We start from the raw sequence: 23,741 nt of genomic DNA, 5'->3' as shown, positions 1-23,741 counted from the left end.
TTCTCCCTCGTCGATCGATCCTTTTCGGGGACGATTTTCGACGTCTTCTGCTGATCAGCAGCTCTCGGCGCCGGGGACTCCTTCTCTGAGGATCCGCTGGGCCTGGGAGTAGTCGCGGACGCCGCCTTTTTTGGCGTCGGCGCTTTCGGGGTCTTGCCCTCGATTTTTCGAGACTCAGAGTCTCTCGGGTTCTTGGGGGCCGAAGAGTCTCCTACCTTGTCAGAAGTCTTCGTGTAATCGGTCTCTACGACCGTGTAGCTGTCGTCTTCGGCGGCAGCGTTGTCTTCTTCCTCGGAGGACATCCCCAGCTCGTAGAGCGACGGGGTCGGGGCCTTCCCCTGCAGGGCGGCGTGTGCTACCCTCTGCCTCTCTCTCACACGAAGGGTCTTCGGGGTGAAGGCGGAACAGGCGTTGCAGTCTCCGCTTTCGTGGTCCACCGGTAGGCAAAGGTTGCATACCGGGTGCTGGTCCTTCTGCGCGTACTTGTGGTGGCAGTTACGGCAGAACTTGAACGGCGTGTTGTCCATCCTCGAGCGTCCAGGGCCTCTCTGGTCGCGTGTTCGTCGACGGTCGTCGAAGATCTGGATGGAAAACGCCTTATCTTTGCTTGTCTTTCGTCGGTGAAGTCCCCTGGAGTCTTCAGATGACTTCTCCTCGTCTTTTCTGTATTTTCTTTCTTCTTTCTCCAAAAATGTCTGGAGCCCAAACGGGAACGATCCAGACCCGACCGCGGAAAAAAAGAATCTGAAGATGGCGCCCAAGAGTGGGAGCTTCCGCAGGAAGCATGCCGACGTCACCGGAAATACACCCAAAGGGGGTGTGACGCCGACGCCCACCTGGGCAAAGAGAAAAAAAAAAAAAAAAAACAAAGAAAAGACTACGAATCCGGACCCAACCACAAGACCGCGGAATAATGCACAGCATAGTGAATCCAGAAAGATTCACGCTGCAAAACCTCCACTTAACCTACCACTGCTTCCACCAATTTCCACTTGCCCCTCTCTGCCTCCACGACACAGTTAGCACTCAGGTGGAAGGGGGAGATGTTTTCTAACTTGCCCACTCTGGGCTGTGGCCGGTATTACAGTGTTTTTTTTTGGCTTTACCGGGGCTTGTTTTGCCACTCCTGGCCGACCGGCTTTAGCCCGGGGCTCCGGGAGCTATACTCCAAGGTCGAGGGTGCTGCCTGGACAACACGGGTCCCACAGGCACTGGTTACCTCGCTCCTCGCGCCACTTGCTCCTCGCGCCTTCTTTGGGGGTTGATATTTCGGTATTTTATCCACATTCGACTCGCGCTGGGGTTTGCGAGTTCTTACGGTCCGCCGCTCGGCTCCAGCAGCTTCTCCTCTCACCCTTCGCGCTCCTCGCGCACTGAATCACGCGTCACGCTTTCGCGTCGGGTCACGTCAGCAATACGGCAACAACAGAGCTCTACCTCTAGCTTAGACCATTGTCTGCCCACCTTAGTGGCCCCTAAGCTGCCTTTCTTAGTTGGTGAGGTGGGAGGTGAGAGATAGAAATGGACGGGAGCATGATCCGTCCAGCACTGAGGAAGAATGTTTCGTATGAACACTTGGTCAACATCGGCAAAGATAAGATCAAGTGCGTGACCCTTTACATGGGTCAGAGAAAGAACTAACTGCTGTAGCTGAATATTACAGTTAGCTTGGACCAGCTCTTTAAAGGCTGAATCGGTCGAACCGTCCGGCCTTAAATTAAAGTCTCCTAACACTATTAACCTCGTGTGCGAATTAGAAAGATCGTAGATAGTATCAATGAGCTCTGTTACAGCAGATATGGCGCACGCCAGGGGTCTATAACACAACAGACCTGAGTAGAGTGCGCCCCCCTGACCGTTAATTGAGAAGCCCATTAATTCACAGCCTGGGATAATCTTAATATCGAGCTGGGAAAGATCTATTGTCTCTCTAAAGATCATCCCAACTCCTCCTCCTCTAGCCCCTACCCGAGGATTGTGTCTGATCTTATAGCCCGGCGGGCATGCTAGTCCTAACTCCACCGTACTATCAGCATTAGTCCAGGTCTCTGTCATGAAGAGTACGTCTAACTCATGAGACTCAATGAGTAGCGTGATTTTTTCTGAATGTTTACTAAGAGATCTTACATTTAGTAATCCGCAGGACAGAGAGTCACACTGTCTGCTGATGGTAAAAGGCTGGTGGCTAGGAATAATGCCAGAGTTGAGTCTTAAAAGATCGTCACGAGAGTACTTGGGAGCAGAACAGTGCAAGGAATCAGCCCTGCCGGAGCCTGGCGCGTCCTGTGCGCGAACGGGTGCAAACGGGCTTACCTCTGGCGCGCAGCGGGTGCGCGCCGTCGCTGCGCGCTGACTGCCTGTCCATCTTAAATAGCCTTATACGTGGGAGGAGTGTAAGGGAAGCAACTAGTCCCCCAACAAAAGATGGCGCACGTAGATCGGCAGCCCCAGATGCCCTCTCCCAAGATGGCGGCCTAAAACGCCGTGAGGCTATGAATATCGATGCTTAGCTGCCCTGAGTCCTGCAAAGTGCAGGGTGAGCCCAACGATTATAGTGCAAGTAAGAACTATTGCTCTAATGTTGCCCCAGACAGTCCTGTGAATTACAGCAAGCGCAAGTGCAACAGGTAGTGCAACAGGTGGTGGGCAGCACTCAGCCGAGCTTAAGCAGAAACTAAAGCGTCGACTGTTTCAGAGAAACGTTTGCCAGCCCTCTGTGCGGCTGCAGGCCTTTCCCAACCTGTTGAGAAGGAGAAATGGGGAGTTGGCAGTAAATACTTAACAGCGGCATATGAAACGACGAACAGAATACGCAGTTTGGAGAGACTCCTTACAACAGGGCAGACGATTAAGAGGAAAGAAAGATCTGCAGGGGGCAAGCAGTTGAAAAACAGTTTCATAAATGAGACAATAAATACGTCAGCTGCGTAATTGCAAAATAATATTTATTTAAAAATATTTAATATGGAACATCACCAAAAAGACACGATACACATAACACTGTGCCTGATGGGCCACGCTGTACAAAAGATGTCTGCCTCTGGCAAAATGCCCTTTGCCCACTTCGAGGTCAACATTTGAAGACAGTAGAGGCAAACCTGCCACACACCCTCCCCAAACCCACATTCCCGCCTTGTTCTACCCTTTGAACCATGCACACTGAGAATGTTCCTTTAAAGGATCATATTTACATGAAAGGGTTTTCATAAGGGTTTCTCAGACACGCCTGCAGGGACACAAGTGGCTCTGGAGACCATCCACAAACCTGGTCATTGCTGGAGTAGGCAAGGACGGGCGAAGAGGTCACAAGTTTTTTTTTTTATTTAGATAGAGTACTAGGATACAGAGTCTAATCTCCAGCAACTCCGAGTAATCTCAGATTTCAAAATCTGTTAAATTTCAAGAAGGGCACATTGCCTGCCACTGACGGAATATCCGAAACACCTTCCTGGACTTTTCTGGAACAGTCTGAAATAGGAACCGAGAAAAAGAAGCAAATGATTGCAGGTCAGCATAAATGAAAACATACAAGAATTTCATCGATGACATCACACTATTTTATATACATACAAGACATAATTTCATAATGCCCTTTCAACAGGTCAGTGATGCGCCCCATGGATAGTTTTTTTCTGCATTATTTGTTTATGCTTCTGCACCAGGGGGGCACCCCTCTGCACTTTTGATCGTTTTGAAGCTTTTCAATATCCAGGACACAGGGATTGGACCAAGTGACCTCCAGAGTCAAACCCAGCCCTCCTCCTTGCCCACCAAAAGTCCTCCAGCCCGGTGGCATGAAGCTGATTTTAACAGCTTAGCAGAAGACAATCCCTTGTTACAAAGGTCGCAGCATCCTTGGGGGTGGTGAGGACGCATGTGCAGGGTTTGGCAGTTTATTTTGCATTGTTCTACCCTCCCCTCCTAACTCATGCTTCTTTTGCAGGCACTGTGGTGCACTCAAACAAAATTATTTCAGGTCATGGCTAAAATGATGGGGGTGAGGGTGGGGGGGGGGGTGCCAAAAAGCTAAAGCCCTCCCCAAATTACTCATGCCTGCTCAAATGACTAAACATTTACAATCATTTAACTTTGGCAAGAGGAAAGGGTACAGACCATCGTAAACCTAGAGGTCCACAAGCCCTTCCCCAGAGTGGGTCACGTCGGTTCTCTGGATCTATTAACTGGGGAGAGCGATGATCAGGTACATGTATGAGTTGGTCCTCTGGGTGTTTATAACGAACAACACTTGCTGCAGTAACAAACACGGCCACTCAGAGTCTCCTGTGCTGCCCAATGTAGGACGGTGGTGGATAGTCAGTTATTCGAGGGGTCATTCACAGCTGGACACAGAAACAGAAACCCTCAGAAAACTTCTCTCAGGAAATAGCTCACTCTAAGAACATGCATCTCTGCAAAAACATTTTTACAGCTTTGTGTGTGCCGTTACTTGCTTAGCAGTGTGGTAAAAAGTCGCCGCAATAGCATCCTGAAAAGGGCTCCCTCTGGCGGGATACAAGACCTGAAGAACCACCACATCTAAACGACTTGTGGGGGAAGCACCGCCAGTTCCTGCATGCCTGCATTTCAGCCACTGAAGATACTGTTTCATCCTGCACTTTAAGCTAGCCGCAGAGTGAAAAGACCACAAAAACTCTCCCTTTATGAGGTTCCTCTCCTTATGTAGACATTCAAGCAACATATGTGGCTGCCTCCAGCCGGTCACACACTGCTCATCTGATGGCGCAGGGTAAAGGTGACTGGCCAGTCATTCCATTCCAACATCACTTGTTCCATCCTAAATGAGTGGAAGCGGGCATACTCACAAACTGGTATTGAGTAGGCATGAGGAGTGAGTGTAGGGTTAGAAGTCATTCCTACTGCACACAAACCATTACTACTTGGGGCCTACGCAAGTTGATGCACTTGCAACTCCTCTAAAGGGGAAGCTAGTTCAGAGGTAAACAGACACACAAGCACCATCCTAGACACAAAGGCACCATCATGGACACAAAGGCACCATCATGGACACAAAGGTACCATTCAAGAAACATTCAGAAAAAGAGTCCATCAATGAAACAAAGGTAGAAAGATCAATAGCAAAACTACCCAAATAAAATAAAAAGAGGTAATCGATCGAACACAAGCACAGAAAAAGAGACCATCTTCTGATCAAGAAAAATAGATCATCAGATAAAGCAGATAAAGAGATCGGCACAACAACAAAATCACAGGCTGAGAGACACACTTGGGGAGAGAATACAAATTAACATGCACCAAACGGAGACATAGACCATCCGTGAAACTGCAAAACCTACCATCAAAAAAAGGCAAACACTAACACAGAGAATATAAGGTAACACAGAGAATATAAGGGAAACAAACAGAGAGGGTACATCGGAACACCACATGCAGAGAAGGTGTCCGTCTGATAAACAGAGGACCTGTTCAGAGAAAGAGATAGGGAAAAATAGCCATTAAAAAATCTGAGAACTAGCCAAAAAATCTGAGAAATAGCCAAACACGAGAGACTCGGCATGGAAAATGAACACATGAGAGAATCAGACAGTCACTGGCACAAAGCCTCGGTCCAGCTCCGGGGGGGCACAGAGGATTAGCAGGAGGCTGAGCGCGAGCGTGATCTGCCGGAGATTCAGCCTGTGGAAGGTGAAAGGGGATCTGAGGCCACGTGCTTCTGTAAGTAGTAATCTCAGTGAGCCTTGCGGCTGCAGCTATATATAACGACCCAGAGACCAAGGCTGTATTCGGAGTGTTTGACAGTGTAACTCTCATGCTCAACACAAAGTCGGGAAATCGGATTCTCACCGTCCTGTCGCTCTCCAAGGCGCCGTTGGCTTTGCCGACGGCGAGCAGCACCGCCAGCACCTCCCGCCAGCCCGGCTCGGCTTTCCTGGAGGTTTGCTGCTGGTCACCATTCCCAAACTCGCGTGCTTCCGCTTCCTGGGGCACGTTCACCCACGGACACCAGTCTCGATGTTGAGAAAGAGGGTCAAAGCAGTGCCTGACAGACGTGTCCTGAGGAGCAGAAAGAGGGGGTTTGTTTTTAATAAGAAAAATCACGACAGCAGAGGAAATTATGCAAATCATGTGAGAGAAGTTGGAGATTTACAAACTAAGATAGGCCACTGAAAGCTCAAGAGGGTTGGTGCAAAGCCAGTCAGGTTAGACTAAGCGTGGCCTACCCTATCTAAACCAACACACCCTCATCTGTCCTGGTATCTCAAACGGCCCTAGACTCCAGTCTCTCCTGGCGGTGACTAGTGCGGAGAGAGGGTAGTGAGATCCCCCCGCCCCCGAAGATATAGCGCTGCCCCGGAACACCTCAGTTGGGATGGCTTCCACACCAAGGCCTTGTAGTGAGCGAGGCCTACTTCGTAACAGGGCAGGCACGCAACATCCACAGGGCGCAAGTTTAACCTCATGAGAAGAACTGTAAGGTAGCTCTCCTCAACCACAGAACCCTTGACCAATAACAGACCTGTTGTGACTCAAAGCTTGGTACCTCATTTTTCCAGTCTCCCGGACGTGTGGCAGTGGATTTGGAGGATCATCCCACTAACCACTGTAAGACCCCCATCCCTTATCTCTATTTGTGACTTAGGATGCCAATTTAAGAAAACCAGCAGGGATCACTAGACGGGCTCCGTGGTGAACACCGGCCTAGTTCCAACAAGGAAGGAGTCTCTCTTAAAAGTAGACGTGGCCGGGGACACTCAAAGTCTAACTGGAAGGGGAAAGGAATAAAGCTAAGCAGCCCCCAGGAAATAGGGGGGCTCAAAAGGGAAGGAGTAACAGGGATGGATTTCTATAAAACCCCTACCATCCCACCAGTTGTTGAGAAGACAGCAGTTTCTGAAGGATGATCTTAAACGTTACCTGCTAACTCCTTAGGCAAGTGTGATATACAGAGGCCTCAGAGAAGGGTGTGGGGACAATATGGTTTGCTTTGGGGATAAGATTGTTGTATCGATAAGATATAGTTACTGATTACTTTCGATCCCTTCAGGATTTCTATAAATACCATCCAGAGAAGAACTTAATTAGGGCCTCAATAAGCAACAATTTTCTCTTGCAAGACTGAAACCCGAGAAGAGGAAAAGAGACTTAAGAAGGGGTATGATGTAAAGCTACATGACTGAGTAACTTCATTACAATGAATCGAGTTACACCTACTAATAACTCCAGTGTTTCCTCAGTAGTCAGAAGTTCACATCCTGATAGTCTGCAAGATAGCTTAATGAGTTTACCGACATTCTGCAGTGAATTGTTACAAATGCGTGTAACAGATTACATTTTTGGCATGACTGCCTGAACCTTATAGATTAACGAAGGTGATAAAATAAATTCCAGGTAGTGGGTTTAATAATACTACCAATAAACAGTAGCAGTATTCGGTATTCATCCTAATACACAAGATTAATTATAGTTATTTTGTGATGAGCTTCTACAGTTGTCTGTCGCACCTACACTGCTTCTGGAGTAAAATAGTTTACCCTTTTACGCCATGAACCCATCAATCAGCTATGTTAACCATATTAGATTGTCATCAATGTTGCAGCCTTTTTGAAAGCCTGTTTGGAAATAAGGAATTATTGGTTTTGCTATGGCCCAATTCTCTAGCTCCTATCTAAAATTCGAGGGGTAGCCTTTCCCCTCCACATCTTGGGAGTGCGAAGAGCCTGAAGTTCTCTGGGATTTTAAAGGTGCACTGTTTAGGTTGCAGCCTACCAGACTGCACAGCTGTCTGGGTTACTAAAGATTCTTGGGGACTTACAGAAGTTGACTTAAGTATGCATCGTGCCTGTTGCTTACCATAGGTTTTGTGGTTTGTAACACTTTCTGGCTTTCCATTTGTTAGCTTTATGTGCTTTATTCTGTCCAGGTTCAGTTCGTCCCTCCCGTTGCCTAAACCGTGTTTACTGTATTCTTTCACAAACTCGCTATCTGTAAAAAGGCCTTTAAATCTTGTTCTCATCTTGTCACATTTGCTGTGCATTCAAAGACAGAGGTCAAATGTCATGCTGAGTCTTCCAGGGAGCTTGGTGTGTATTTTTCTTTCTCGGACTTCAAAGTGAATTTATGTGACAATCCTGCTGAGTACCCATGTAAGACAAGAAGGGGTGTTCTTTTTAGGTCTCGCCTGGGCAAGCGTGCATGCGCTGCTCTAGGAGATGACCTTTTGAAATTGGTCTGCCCTTTTCAAACACTCATGCTTGTGCTGGCCTCCACCTCAAGGGAGCGAGCAGCGGCGCGCAGGGGCCATCTGTGTGCAATTAGTGTGGCCGCACGCGCTGGTTTCCCCTGCTCCTGAGATGCCCTGTTAGACAATTAATTATTTTCCGCCTCCTTTTTAAAGTTGCTGTTATAAAATGTTTAAGGGTCATTCAAACATTGCGGCTGCCTGTAATTTAGTGTTTGGGTAGGCGGTGTTTTATTCATTTTTCCTTCACTAGTAATTAGAACAATTAAAAAAATGCTTGGCACAGTTGAAAGACATGTTGTTTAAAATAAAACCACTAGTAAAACTGCCACTCCTTAATGCTATACTTGCATTAAAAAAAAATAACTACCACACCAGCTTGTGAAGGCAAGAAATACTGGCGTTGCCAGTGATTGTTTTAAAGTTGTTAGGGAAACCCTTCCTACCATGTGAAGCAAGTGGGATGCGATTGATTTGGCGCAGTGCTTCAGTCAGAGTCAAGGATTGCTGCAGACACGTCGTGTGATCGTGGGCGCATATTCCAGTATTTCCTTCTGCTTCCGTAAATCCAAACGTGACCAGCCTAAAAAGCCTCAGTTTGACTCCCAGGTCCGACTGGCGCCCGTGGTCGCCCCTTGTTGTCGTGGGCTCATTCTAGTCTGTACTTAAGAGTCAGTAAAGGTAACTGTAAATAGCTGAAATATATTCAGCTGTGCTCCTACACTGTGCAGCGGACACCATGTGTGATCGTGTGCCCCTTGTCTCTGTGAGGTTCCGTAAAGACGGCTGTGAATGTGTAGGAAAGGTGCAATTTGAGTCTCAGATCCCGGCACCAGTGACATTCGGTGTGAGCATATCTCCCAGAACCGTAAACTGTAATTGGCAGCAAAATCAGTGTACATAACAGTGACAAGGGTTTGAGTGGCACAGGGTGCTTTGGTCAAACCCTGTTCGCCCTCCAGGTATCACCTCAGCCTTGTTAGCATCTCGTTGTCAAGGAAACAGAGTAAAAAGTGGACTTAAGCGCTGACAGTTGTAAACCTCCTCAGAATCTCAAACTGTTTGAGCTTTTATTTTATTTTTTGGGATTTTTTTTTTATTGCAGACCTTGATAAACATATCACTTCTACACAGACATTGCAGTTCTGATTTCGCAGTGTACCGTTCCCCGGGCAGCCCCGTACACAGCCGTTAAGCCCACAACCCGGAGGTCGGGCGGCGTCGAGCAAGGAAATGTCAGATGCATAAGTGCACTAATAGTGGCAACCCGTTGAAGGAGTACTCATGTCCGCTTTTAGTTTTTCCTCCCTTTTACCCCGTATGCGTCCCTTGAAGTGGTCCCAATTCCCCCCCTCCCCCCAACCCCTCCAAGCCCCCTCCCCCCCCTCCACCTACGCACGAGAACTCGCTTAAACTGCATCTGTGAGTGTTATCAGGAGCTAGTGACAGTCTAGGTATGTGATGTGCCTGGCATGTCTCGGGGAGTGTCTACATCGGGGTCAGGAATATCCCCGTCGTCTTGTGACGCATTATCTCGCAAAGTTTGCACTAGCGCCTCCCAAGCAGCCGCTGCGTTCAGTGCCTTGTCATCTGATGTTCGACGTGCCATTTGGTAACGGAGTGTGCTTTCGCAAGCAGCCCATTTCAGGCGCTCATGAACCCACCGCTTGTGCGTGGGACCCGTTCTCGCTTTCCATAGTCTCGTGATTTCCCGCTTGGCCAACAGTAGGCCCAGATCAATAAATTTACTTGTAATCTTATTTTTGGGAGTGTGCGGGAACCAATGCAGGACACAGGCGAAGAGTAGGCCTCTCTCTGTTACCTCGTTCAGCGTATCCCCGACCGCTCGCCAGTATACCCCTAGGTCAGGGCAGGACCATAGCATATAGTCCAGTTCCGCTCCCTTTGTAGAACATCTGGGGCATGTTGCTTCAGTTGCCCCAAAATATTTCTTAAGTTTGTCAGGCGTTAAATAGGCTCTGTGGAGAATATAGAAGTGTATTTGTTGGAAGCGTGCGTTCTTCGTGCTCTTCCGCGCTCGCCGCACTATCTGTGCCCAAGCCTTTCAGGGATCTCTTTGTTCAGGTCAGATTCCCACTTGGCTTTTAGCGCTGTCAAGGGCGGTAAATTCTCTCTGAGCATCCTAGAGTACAGGCATGTTACTGCTTTATAAGTCCCCGCCGCCATCATAGTATACTGACAGGCCATGGTCGTCGTAGGTTCGGAAAGCCCCCCTTTCCAATGCACCTGGATGGCTCTAGTTACCACTGCATGTAATAAAAAGCCCCCTCTCGGGAGGTCGAAACGCTCTTGTAGGGTGTGATATGGTATGGGCGCTCCATCCTCCTACAAGTCGCCAAGCACCTGCAGTCCCGCCTCCTCCCAAGCTTGTAATTGCGACCAGTCCCCTCCGTGGGGGAGTGCCGTCACCATTCCCAGAGGTATCTCAGGTGCATATGGGTGCCTCACACCCGCCCGACGTTGGGAGTGGTTCCAGCAGAGCCGAAATGTTTGCTCCTCGAGGCTTAAATCTCTGAGGGTGAGTCTCTGCTGCAGTGCTATATAAGCGAGAATATGTCTCGGAGTACCCACGTCCCTCCCGTGTTTTGGACCGCGGAATACTCTCACCACCTCTTGTGTAAAGATCTGCAGCTGTGCCGCCAGATAGTAGATCTCGAAGTCCGGGACCGCCAGGCCGCCCTCATCTTTTGGGCGAGTAAGTGTTGTTAGTGCAACCGTACGCCTGCCCGATCCCCAGAGGTACGAGATCAGCTGCGACTTCAGTCGGCGAAAGGTGGAGCTGGGTATCCACACAGGTAGCGTGCGGAAGTAATAAAGAAGACGCGGCAGAGCAATCATTTTCAAAAGCGAAATTCGGCCGGTTACCGAGAGCGGGAGTGTGGCCCAAAAGGCCATACTTCCCTTCAGCGCTCGCAGACAGCGGCCTATATTGCCGTCAAGCATGTCTGCCGCCGTGTGGTACACGTATACTCCCAGGTATTTCAGGAAGGTGGGCTCCCAGTTGAGTAAGGGTCGGTGGGCGGGCTGTATCTCGCCCTGTCGCAGAGGGAACAAGCACGTCTTGGACCAGTTAACCCTCAAACCCGAAAGCTCCCCAAAGTGCAAGAGTAGCCTCTCCGCACCCGTCAGTGCTTCCTCCGCGGCCTCCAGGAACAACAGTAAGTCGTCTGCGTACAAGGAGATGAACTGCCGCCCTCCTCCCCCCTTCTATACCCTTATAATGCCTCCCTGTTCGGATCTCGACCGCGAGAGGTTCAATCGCCAGGGCAAACAGCAGGGGGGACAACGAGCACCCCTGTCGCGTTCCGCGTTCCACCGGGTACTGGTGCGAGATGAGAGACCCCACCCGCACTCTAGCCACCGCCGACGTGTAGAACACTCTTGTCTATCGGATGTAGCCATCCCCAAGGCCAAAGCGCTCCATGACCTTGTATAAGTATTCCCACTCCAAGCTGTCGAACGCTTTCTCGATATCTATCGAGAGGACTAGGGGCTTCCGCGCTCCTGGATGGGTGTCGCCCACCAGGCGTATGAGTCTCCGTATATTCAGAGTCGTGTTGCGCGATGGGATAAATCCGGATTGGTATTTATGGACCAATCTGGGCATATGCTGTAATAGTCTAGTTGCCAGAATAGTACTCACGATTTTGTAGTCTGTGGACAACATAGAGAGTGGCCTATAGGAGGCCGGGCTGCAGCTCTCCCTCCCCGGCTTCAGCAAGGGAATCACCAGCGCCTCACGCATGGTTTGGGGCAGGCGGCCAGCGCTCCTGGCTTCGTTATACACCGTTAGGAGGCGCGGTGCCAACAGGTCCAAGTACTTACATTAAAACTCTATGGGCAAACCATCCAGACCCGGCGTTTTGTTGCGGGCCATCCGTTTTACAGCCCCTCTGATCTCATCCAGGTCAATGTCCCTGCCCAGGTCCTCCGCCTGTTCTTGGTCCAGCTGTGGTAAGGGTAACCCCTCAAGGAAAATGTCAGTGTCACACTCGCGCCCTTCCAGTGCGCTCTTATAAAGGGTCTCGTAATAGCATTGAAAGCTGTCTAATATCGCCATCTGGGTATAATTCATGCTACCCCCTTCTCCCTCCAAAGCCAGGATCGGGGAGCTGCGCCTGACGGGATTGGCCAACCATGCTAGCAGCGTCCCAGCTTTATCTCCCGCAGCATGTGCTCTCAGCATATAAGCTTCATGATCGAAGCTGCGGAGACGCTCCACTTCAATTGCTACTGCTTCCCTAGCTGTGCCAACTGTTTGAGCTTTTAGCTTGTTGTTTGAATTGGGAAATGAAACCCAGACAGCAAACTGTTCACGCGGGAAGAGCCTACCAGGCCTAGTGGAGGTCAGCGGGCACCTTTACCCACAGACAGGTGGAGCCGGGGTAGAGTCCCTCCCATCCAGCCTGAGCTTTAAGTGGGCCGGGTCCTGCTAGTGCTCAGCGCCAGCAGTTCTAACAAGCATAGGCATAGCCAATAGGTCTCGCTTTTGGGACCTTATAAGTATTTAGTTATTCAGCACAATATCCTTAGTGCAACAACATCAACTGTTGCATGGCTAAACACTTATAAGGTCCCAAAGGCGAGACCTATTGGCTATGCCAATGCTGGTTTTTCCTAGCGCGCAACTAAAAATGAACTGTGCTGATGTATCATAATATATCATAATTAGTACAAATTAAGCACATTTTCTTTATAATTCTGAAGTGTGGTGGCAACAAAATATTTGAATACGATAAAAAGACATCAATACACTAGGTGATGATATTTGCAAACATTATCCTTTGTGGGCAGTAAAACAGCTTTTCGGTGCAAATGTAATGCTCATTTCAATTGAAATGTGTTTCTGTAATGGCAGTGAGCTACCACACCATGCATACGCAACACTACGCCACTCCACTCAATCTAACCCAGTCAACCTCACCCCACTCCAATCTACCACACGCCAATCTACCCCAATCCACCAAACTCCTATGTACCTCAATTTGACCCACTTCTCGACAATATATCTGAATTCTGTCCAATCTACTCCTCTCCAATCGATATCACTTTACCCCACTCCATTCTATTTGACCCCACTCCAAACTCCACTGCAATCTATCTAGCTCTTCGCCACTCGCTCCACTCTTCTTTACATCCCCAAAATCTACCTTACTCTACCCAAATCTACCCTACTCCACCCCACTTCAATCTACCCTATTCCACTCAAATCTATCTACCCCACACCATTTCAATTTACCTTACTCTAACCACCCAATGTACCCCACTCTAATATACCCACACTTTTTACCAATCTATTTCCCTTCATCCCAATCTATCCAATGTATTTCTGCCAACTACACTGAACCCCAATCTACCCCACCTCTCTCTATCCCAATCACTTCACTCTAATCTACCACATGCCACTCATATCTACCCCATTCCAGTCCAATCTAACCCAGTCCACTCTACTCCAATCTACCCTACCCCAAACTGCCAAACTCTAATCTACCCTATCCAATCCAACATGCTTCAATCTACCATGCTCCTATCTACTCCGCTCCAGTCTAGTCAGCTCCACTTCACGCCAATCTACCCCACCATAATCCATACAATCTACCCCAATATATCTCACTCCAATCCCGCCCACTCTAATCCAATCTACCCCACACCACTCCAATCTACCCCATCCCCCAAGTCTAGCCCACTTCACTCTACCACACTCCAATCTACCCAAATTCAACCCACTCTATTTCATTCCAATCTACCCCACTCCACTCCATTCCATTCTAACCCAGTCCTCTTCAATGTATCCTACTCCAATCTACCCACCCCAATCCACTCCACTCTAATCTACTCTACCCCATCCTATTCTACCCCACTTCACCCCACCCCACTCCACCTTGCTGGAATCTACCCCACTCCAATCTACCCGCACTCGACTCTATCCCAATCTACCCACACCACTGTACCCCACTTCACTCCACTACAATATGCACCATTTAACCAACTCCAATATACCCCACTTTACTCTACCCCAATCTACCCACTCCACTCCAATATATCCCTCCCCACTTCACTCTACCCCACTCCAATCTACCCACTCCACTACACACTACCCCAATCCATCCCACCCCACTAACTTTTAACCACGCTGAACAGCAGCCAAATTGGTATACAACATGGCTAAAACACATTGCCAAAGCCAATAGCTCTTGCATAAGCGAGACAGATTGGATTTACAGACACGTGTTTATCTGTTCCAGGAAGTCACCCTCAACTCTTCTAACTAAATTCTTCCTTGTAAATGGTGTATAGATTATGTTATCTGTACTTCAGGCTTGAACTGTGGTATTTTGAGCCAGGCATGTCTAATGGCTGTTGTGTCTGTACACATTTTTGCAGGGCAGATTTTAAGCCTCCATTTGATGTTGCCTTTTCTAATTGCATGATTATTTCATCCCTTTTTTCAGGATTCTTCCAGGAGACGCTGCAGTGGTTTACATGTTCCTTCTGACTGCATCTAGTCATTTGTGGTATTTATCTTGAGGAGGACCTGTAGAGGCTGGTGCTTTTCCTCCTTTTCTAGGTTTAGATACAATAGCAAACTGCATTATAAAAGGATAAATCATTTGGAGGAGATGGTTTAGATGGTTAAGTGTCCATCTCCACCTGAGAGAAGTCTTCAGCAAAGTTCAGCCATAGGTCTTCAGTGTGTCTTCTTGAACAAGATGTTGAATGTCTTCCTTAAAATGTAGGTGTTCCTCTTCCTGTGCCTGCTGTGGTTCAAATGATGCAGGTTGAAAATACTTTTCTCTCTCTTGTACTGCTTCCTCTCCAATATACCGCACTCTACTCTACTCCAATCTACCCACTCCACTCCATTATATCCCACCCGAATCGCCTCTACCCCACTCCAGTCTACCTCACCCCAGTAAACACTACCCCAATTCATCCCACCCCACTCCACCTCAACCATCCCACTAACTTTTAACCATACTGAAAAGCTTACGTTTCGAGGAATTGCTTCCTCTTTTAGGCGTTGATAGCTACGACATTGGGTGCAGAGCCACTCTTACTTTTATGAGGTAGGGATGTGCCTTTACCTTTAGATCTTGCTTGATCATGATTGCCCTTATTGATCTAACCAGAGCCTGTATGTTCATCCACCCTGTTGTCCAATTATTACAACGCAAAGGGCTTCTTTTTCCTTTTGCTTCCCCTCGAGTGCAGAGCATTTTTCTTTCAGCGCAGATTATGCTTTCTATCCCTGACTTCAACAATACCACAAGTGCCCAGAGGTTTTCCTTCTGAGGCATTTTAGGATTGGGCTTTTTCAGTGTTAAGATATTCTTTTTTTGTCACAGACTTGGTGTTTTGACTTGTTACTGGTGCCGAATCTTTACGACTGACTCTTACTGTCCTCCATGAGCTTCTTCAGTTTCTCCTATCATATTGGAGTTGTCTCCTGAGAACAAACCAGGACCTTAAGGTAAACATCTTAGGCCTGTGCTATAATAATGTGACCACATTTATTCCAGCCTTGTAGTCAAGTTCTTTGGTTGGAAGGCAGTCTCAACCCCTATGGTCGAAGTTTTCCAAGAAAAATACGTCTACTTTGGGTCTTGATTGGGATTGTGGTGAAATTCTGAAGTTGATGTTCACTCGTGGAGGAACTCCAGTCCATTGTGACATCACTGTTGATTATCGAGGAATTCTTTCAGCATCCTTGAACTCTTGAATTTCTTCTTCTCATGGTTCCTCAACCATGCTTTTTCTTTCTTCTGCCTTTTAACTGTTTTCCAAACACTGAGCCTCTCTTCAGTTTCCAAATCCAAAGGTAGAAGATGGGGACTACATACTAGGTCATTGCGAGCTTATACTCAACATCATAGTGAATTAATTTCAACTCCACCTATGGTCGACGACCACAAGAAAGACATTTTATCTTTATAAACAGTGTCTGTGCCCAAGCACTAGATGTTGGAATAATAGGCAACATGTATTTCTAAAGAGACTCACACTGTAAAGTTGCAGTGATTCAGAATTATTTTATACAATCCGAAAGAAGTCGTTCTGAAAGGTTTAATAGTGTGAAATTTGAGTGGTCATTTAGAATGTAGCTATGTTTCTTTAGGAAGAGGTCTAAAGAGGTTGTGTAGGGTGATGCTTACGCAAGTGGCTTTGTATAGTGAGTACTTTGCGTTCTCATAGGATTTGGCTACATTGGATTTAACAGGAGTGCACTAACTTTGTAAAATGGGCTGGGGTGGTTGTCTGTGACAGAGCTGTTATACAAGCCTGTAAGGTGAAGGTTAAATGGCTTTTGTAGTACAAGAACTTGAGCTACTATTTTGTAGGATGAAGGCTGGAGCGTTTTTAGAAAAACAACTAGAGTGGACTTGTAGGCAGGCATGCCACTGCAGTCTCGTAGAAAGGAGAACAAAAGTAGTTTTGTAAGAACAGTGAATAAGAGTGGATTTGTAGGTAGAAGGACAATATAGAGATGAGGGCTGGAATGGTTTTTTAAGAGGTATTGTAAGGTTTTATGCTTTAAATCCAAGTCAAACATAACTGCATTCCAACTACCAGAGGACACCTCATGCATCTTGCACCTAATAGTTGAGATGAAGCCTCCTAAGCAGGAGGACTCGGTCAGTCCACTGAAGATGGGAATGACCAGCATCACCTTATCCTCTAGATTAAAGCAGCAGATAGCCACACATTGATGGTAGAGACAACCGGCAAGCCACTGCTATTTACTGCTCAGCATCTCTTGCTTGCCACAGTAAGCACCTAGTCTTTAAAATCAGATTTGTTAGCTTTAATTGTTTTTGAAGACACATGCTAGTACAGCATTACATGTAATTCTCTATGGAACGTGTGTGAAAGTGCAGTGCATTAATGCAATACGTACGGAACTGCTGGAGGAGACCAATCGAGGTCGTTTGGCTCTGCGGTGAGGACTGGCTGGAACTTCCGAAGCCAGGCTGGTGCTGTCGCCATGCCCCATGCTCCGAGTCACTGGACGGGACCTCACGGCATCTGAATCGCCCCTCTCCGTGGAGCTGGATCCATCCCAGCTGCGCGTGCGCATGATTGATGGCGATATGATGGGTGACACACTCTTGTCAGGCTATTGATGGGGTTACAGAGCAAAGCAAAAATACAATTAAGGTAAGTGGGAGTGACAAGATCAAGCCAGAGGCACGCCACATACTCCAAAGATACACAAGTGTTGTACCTACAACGTAAAACATTTTTTTTAAATGTCATCTTAAAGAGGCCTTCAAGGACTTTTAAGGTTTTAATTTAGTTGTATATGCAAGTAACATTATTACCATAAAGGAACGTACAAGAATAGATTATTCTACCAGCTATGATTTTTCCCATTTTCCACAATTGTCCCTTCTTGCAATGTACCCTTTTATAAATTCTCCTAGTGCCAATTTTTCCCAGATCACTTTGGGATTTTATTTTGCCATAGGCTTCATCACCATGACCAGAGCGGTCGAACTCGAAGCTGGGGAACCGGGTTCGAGTTTCGGCAACATCGCTCAACATCCTTTGATTCTGGGCAAATCACTTAATCTCCCGTGCCTAACACTAATGAATGTCATCTGTAACGAAACTGGTGCCCATGTAAAGCGCTCTGATACCCGATGTCTCGGTTCTAGTTCGCGCTATATAAAACTCTAAAAAAAAAAGTATCTCAAGGCCTCAGAAAATAATAGACTGAAATAGAAGTAAAATAAAACTTCGATAAAGGCGTCCCATAATAGGGAAGACCCTTTCAATAATAAACAAAACAATTACAAAGCATGCTTCACAATACTGAAGAGGTTTAAAACATTTATTGATAAAGTGATTTGTATTACGCAAGTTAAAAAAAGAATAAAGAAATAGGTTGCAGAAAGAAATTGAGGAAATTCAAAAAAGAAAACTGAGCCATGTACAAAAGCCTTGGCTAATGCAGTAATTTTAAGGGAAAGATTCTTGGCGCTGCATTAAAGAAGACCTGTACATTGTTGGATGGTATGTTCTGGGCATGGTAAACTGACCCCCCCAGATGATGAAAGAGAATAAATATAAATGGAAAGTTCACAATGTTAACCATGCCCACAGTTTCTGAAGTACAACCCTCATTTTATTAAGCCAACATAGCATCCTTAACCTAAGTGTCGAGACTAAATGGCAAACTACAGGGTGCAGCATTTTAATGCTCCAAGTAAGAAACACGTCTCCATTTCATTAGTAGGATGGATAAAATGTGGCCAGATAAAGCTCTCCACTATTTTAAAGAAAGAACATCCCATTTACTGTGCAGTACCCTACACGAAGCACACCGAATGCCATGACAAATGCAGTGAATACCCAAGTACATATCAATGACGTAGACAAGCTGCTTTTTACCTGTGTGACCACGACATCTACTTATGGGTTTACAAAATGAAATAATTGCAGCTTAATAAAGAATATATAGTTAAAAAAGTTTGATAGATCAAAATTTCAACACACTCTGTAAAGGTGAATGAATTTGAAAAAAAAATTTCTGTGAGTACAGCAAAATGAGGGGATTTAGGGTAGCGACCAGAACTGCAGACTCCGGAGCTAGGGATCCGGGTTTGAGTATCGGCATCGGTTCAACATCCTGTGATTCTGGTGACTTAATCTCCCTGTGGAAAGTAAATGGATACCCTCACGGGTAAGTAAGTAAGTAAGTAAAGAATTTGTATAGCGCACTACTCACCCGGAGGGTCTCAAGGCGCTTGGGGGGGTGGGGGGGGTGGGTCGTTATTTATTAAATAGCCAGGTTTTTAGTTGTTTTCTGAAGGAGAAGTGGTTCTGTGTAAGGCGGAGGTGGGTGGGGAGAGAGTTCCAGGTTTTGGCCGCTGAGTAGGAGAAAGATCTTCCTCCCATGGTGGTTTTTCGGATGCGTGGAATCGCGGCGAGGGCTTGATTGGACAATCGTAGTTGGCGGGTGGGGGTGTAAAAGGTTAGGCGCGTGTTGAGGAATTTGGGTCCTAGGTCGTAGAGGGCTCTGTGCGCGTGGGTGAGGAGACGGAACGTTATTCTCTTGTTGACGGGGAGCCAATGAAGGTCTCTCAGGTGGCCGGAAATGTGATTGTGGCGGGGTAAGTCTAGGATGAGTCTGGCTGAGGCGTTCTGAATGCGTTGGAGTTTTTTCTGTAATTTGGCTGTGGTTCCGGCGTAGAGGGTGTTTCCGTAGTCCAGTCCGCTATAGTGACAAGTGCATGGGTGACCTTCTTTCTTGTTTCGGTGGGGATCCATCGGAAGATCTTTTTGAGCATACGCAAGATGTTAAAGCATGATGATGAGATGGCGTTGACTTGTCTGGTCATCGAGAGGGAGGAGTCTAGGATGAATCCTAGGTTGCGAGCATGGTCCGTTGGTTTGGGCGCGTTGCCTAGGGCTGGTGGCCACCATGAGTCGTCCCATGCAGAGGGGGATGATCCTAGGATGAGGACTTCCGTCTTGACTGAGCTCAGTTTTAAACGACTATTCTTCATCCATTCGGCTACGTCTTTCATCCCTTCATGTAAGTTGGTTTTGGCGGTGTTTGGGTCTTTGGTGAGGGAGAGGATCAGCTGTGTGTCGTCAGCGTAGGAGATGATGTTGAGGTTGTGTTGGCGTGCGATGGATGCAAGGGGGCTCATGTAGACGTTGAAGAGGGTGGGGCTGAGCGATGATCCTTGTGGTACACCGCAGATAACTTCGGTGGCCTCTGATCTGAAGGGGGGGAGGCGGACTCTCTGGGTTCTTCCGGCGAGGAATGATATGATCCAATCCAATGCTTTTCCTTGTATCCCGACGTTGCTGAGGCGTTGTACAAGGGTGCTATGACAGACCGTGTCGAATGCTGCGGAGAGGTCCAGGAGGATAAGGGCAGCTGTTTCCCCGTTGTCGAGTAGTGTTCGGATGTCGTCTGTGGTTGCGATGAGGGCGGTCTCGGTGCTGTGTTTGGCTCGGAAGCCGGACTGTGAGGGGTCGAGGGAGTCGTTGGACTCGAGGAAGGCGGCGAGCTGACTGTTGACGGCCTTCTCTATTACTTTTGGCAGGGAAAGGGAGGAGCGAGATGGGGCGGTAGTTCTTAAGTTCAGTGGGGTCTGCTGTAGGTTTCTTCAGGAGGGCACTGAGTTCGGCATGTTTCCAGCTTTCCGGGAAGGTAGCGGTGTTGAGGGAGCAGTTGATGATATCCCGGAGTTGGGGTGCTATGATGGAGTCGGCCTTGTTGAAGATGTGATGGGGGCGTGGGTCGGTGGGGGATCCAGAGTGAATGGAGTTCATCAAGCGGATGGTGTCTTCGGTGCTGATCGGGTTCCAGGCGCAAAGGGTGGTGGTGGGGTGCTTCAGTTCGGTGGTGAGGGGAGTGGACTGGTCGCCGAAGCTGTTATGTATGTCAGCGATTTTACTGTGGAAGAACGAGGCTAGAGAGTCGCAGAGGTCTTGAGAGGGAGTGATGTCGTTTGTGTCGGCGCTGGGATTGTAAGCTCTTTGACGATGCTGAAGAGTTCCTTGCTGTTGTGGGCGTTGTTGTCGAGTCGATCCTTGAATGCAGATTTCTTGGTGGATCGGATCAGCTGGTGGTGTTTGCGGGTGGCGTCCTTGAGGGCGGTCATGTTGTCTGTGGTTGGGTTTTTTCGCCAGGCTTTCTCGAGGGTGCGGCAGTTCTTTTTGGAGTTCTTGAGGTCGTCGTTGAATCAGGAGGCTTTTTTGCTACCTGGCTTGTTGTGTTGCTTTTTCAAGGGCGCTAATTTGTCAGCGCAGTAGGTGATCCATTGTGTGAGATTGATGGCTGCTTGATTAGGGTCCGATGATTTGGCGGGAAGGTTTTGGCTTAGCAAAGTGGTGAGTTGGTCGGTGGTAAGTTTGTTCCAGTTTCTGCGGGGGACTTGTGGGTGGTGGTGGGTTGTGGTCTTTCTGAAGCTGAAGTGAAACGCGGGTGATACGCCGCGTTATATAAATCTAAAAATTTAAATATAGAATGGAAGAATGGAGGCCTTAACTGAAGTCCTGGTACGAGCCAACAAAATGATGGTGTGCATTAGGAGTAAAAAAAAGACAATGTGGTATGCTAGCGTCTAGATTATAGCTTCATTTTTTAGAAATAAAAAAACATTTTCAAAAGCTCCATACAACTATTAAAATGAGAATTTCTGTATTTTATGGTCTGTGAATTTATTAAAATATTTCATTTTTTGAATGTTGGTTTGAAGAATTCTTTATATATTTGTGTGTATTGTTTTGAGGTTCAAATCATAAAAATTACTTTGGCCGGGCGGGGTCCCAGACTTCCAGTAGTGATTCAGTGAGAGGCTACAGAAATCAAGAAGTTTCTGCACCGCTGACCAAGACATTAAAGAGTCTACAATGAGAACTCCAAAACAGAGGCAGAAACTCATTCATAGGTAGTAAACTTCAGAAGGTGAGAATGCCAGAAACATTCAAGCTGGCTCATTCTGGATACACAGAGTATTATTATTATTGTTACTGATATTACTAATATTTAGTACCTATAAGATTTCCCAAACAGGAAGTTTGCACATTGAACACAGGCGAGGTGAATAGATCAATGTGGGTGGTAGTTAACTGACCAGCTGTGGATTATTTATGCGGCTGCATGAATAACAATAGTGAAGGATGTACGACGCTTGCATTTTGCGACACGCAAATTGCATCGCTTTGAGACTTTGCAATGTACACCAGTGTCTCAGACACTGTTTGCAATTCCCATTGGTGTCGTAAATTGCGTGCCTCATCAATATTCATGAGGCAAGCGCAATTTGCGACCCCATTGGGAATGACTAGCTCTCACAGGGATGGTGGCCTGCTGGGGTCTGCAGACCACCATGTCTCTGAAAAATGAAACTTTTCAGTTTCATTTTTTAAGGGCAGGCCGGGGTCCCGGGGACCACTGCCTGCTCTTAAAACTTTTTTTCGCACCCAGTCACAAAGGGGAAGGGGTCCCCTGAAGACCCCTTTCCGTTTGCGAATGGTTTACCTACTTGAAGTAGGTCATAAACTACAAGTGTTTTACGGCGCAAATGCGGTTGCAAAACAATGGTGCATATCATTTGGACTCGCTATTAGGAAGGGATGCGCTTGGAACGGCCCTTCCTAATAGCAAGTCGCAAACGCTATTTTGCGATTCAGTGACTCGCAAAATAGCATTGGTACATACCACCACTGTTTTTTGCGGTCGCAAAAGCGTTGAATACCCTTTTGCAACCGTAAAAAACTGTCGTACATCTGGCCCGCAGTCAACACTGTAATAGCGCACACAGGCAAGGCTATACATATGTACAGTGATGAATGAGTAATGGCCAGTGTAATCTCTTTTCCCATCTGGAAACATCCGTCGAAATAATCTGCTATTTTTGAACAAATTAAATTAGTGATGAACGAGAATTATGTAAAATAACCACCAGAAACCGGCATGAAAAGATCTTTTCTAAGTAGTTTGCTAAGGCAATACACTAACTTACATGGCTAAGGCTTTACAAAAAGGTGGGCGACGTTCCTGGAGCTCTTTTGGACGAGAACTATATATTTTTTTACAGCATTTAGTAAATTGCGCCTGACCTAATGAGCCTTGCACAGAGGTTCATAATACACCACCAATAGTAGTTTAAAAGTAGAGTGTCATTAAATCACAGTACCACGACGTAAAAGAGAAAGAAAGTAAATCAAGAAGAATCAGCCATCGGAAAGCAAGTGTGAAAAGATGGGTTCCCAGTGATTATCAGAATCGGAGTAAAGTGGGAATGGATTCCTCGTTGTGGCGGCACACATTCCCTGCAGCCAGAGCTTCCAGTCTGTTTGTACCGGCTGTGGCTCGGAGAACATCTTATCGAAATTCTACTTAGTGACTCCCAGAGCAGAGCAGTTGTTTCAAGTTCTTTTTGTGCAGAATGACAAGCAAGCAATGAAGTAGCTCGCTTTTAGCTAGTGTCTTAGTTCACAATTACGGTATTGTGTGTGGTATGGATAAATTAGGAAGAATGATTTTAAACCAAAGTCACACTTGATAACTGGTTCATTTACAAACGTGATTGCTCCTTAGAGATTAAAAAAACTCCGCCTTCTTTGGTTTCCTGGACAGTGCACAATTCTGCACACTGGATGGACCTTGCCAAAGATTGTTTATTCTTATCCCCTTCCGCGCTAATGACAAAGCCAGCTCGTCATGGGCGTTACCCTGCGCTGCGCGGATGACGAGCTGGCTTTGTCATAAACAAGCCATTTTTTAAAATCCTGCGCACAGCGTATAATGGCGGGTCAGAGAGGATCGGGGGATGAGTTAAAAAATTATAAGTTATGTACATTTAATTCCTGGCCAATGGTTTATGACATTTTACCTAGGGGAAATGTGTCCAGACATGTTGCTTTCTTTCATTGGCATTCAGATGCAATTCAGAGGGTGATATGAATTTCTTCTGCAAAAACTCTGCATGGTTTTTAGGCTCAAGGCTCATGAAGCTAAGAAAATAGAAGCTTCCTA

The 23,741-nt window shown here is 47.0% G+C and overlaps 1 protein-coding gene across 1 annotated transcript in view; it reads right to left on the bottom strand.

Moving 5' to 3' along the window:
* Window positions 1-2,924: 2,924 nt before the first annotated feature.
* The window catches only part of ZC3HC1 (zinc finger C3HC-type containing 1), a 124,669-nt gene continuing 103,852 nt past the window's right edge, over window positions 2,925-23,741 (bottom strand). Inside the window, exons 8-10 of the mRNA XM_078677600.1 lie at window positions 17,136-17,354; window positions 5,824-6,033; window positions 2,925-3,468 (exon numbers count right to left, since the gene is read on the bottom strand). Coding sequence (XP_078533726.1) covers window positions 3,400-3,468; window positions 5,824-6,033; window positions 17,136-17,354 — 498 coding nt within the window. The 3' untranslated portion in view covers window positions 2,925-3,399. The remainder of the gene's footprint in view (window positions 3,469-5,823; window positions 6,034-17,135; window positions 17,355-23,741) is intronic.

The sequence above is a fragment of the Lissotriton helveticus genome, chromosome 1_1, assembly GCF_964261635.1.
Source record: "Lissotriton helveticus chromosome 1_1, aLisHel1.1, whole genome shotgun sequence".
Lineage (NCBI taxonomy): Eukaryota > Metazoa > Chordata > Amphibia > Caudata > Salamandridae > Lissotriton > Lissotriton helveticus.
The sequence above is the reverse complement of the archived record's forward strand: the minus strand, read 5'-3'. Positions and strand labels throughout refer to the sequence as shown.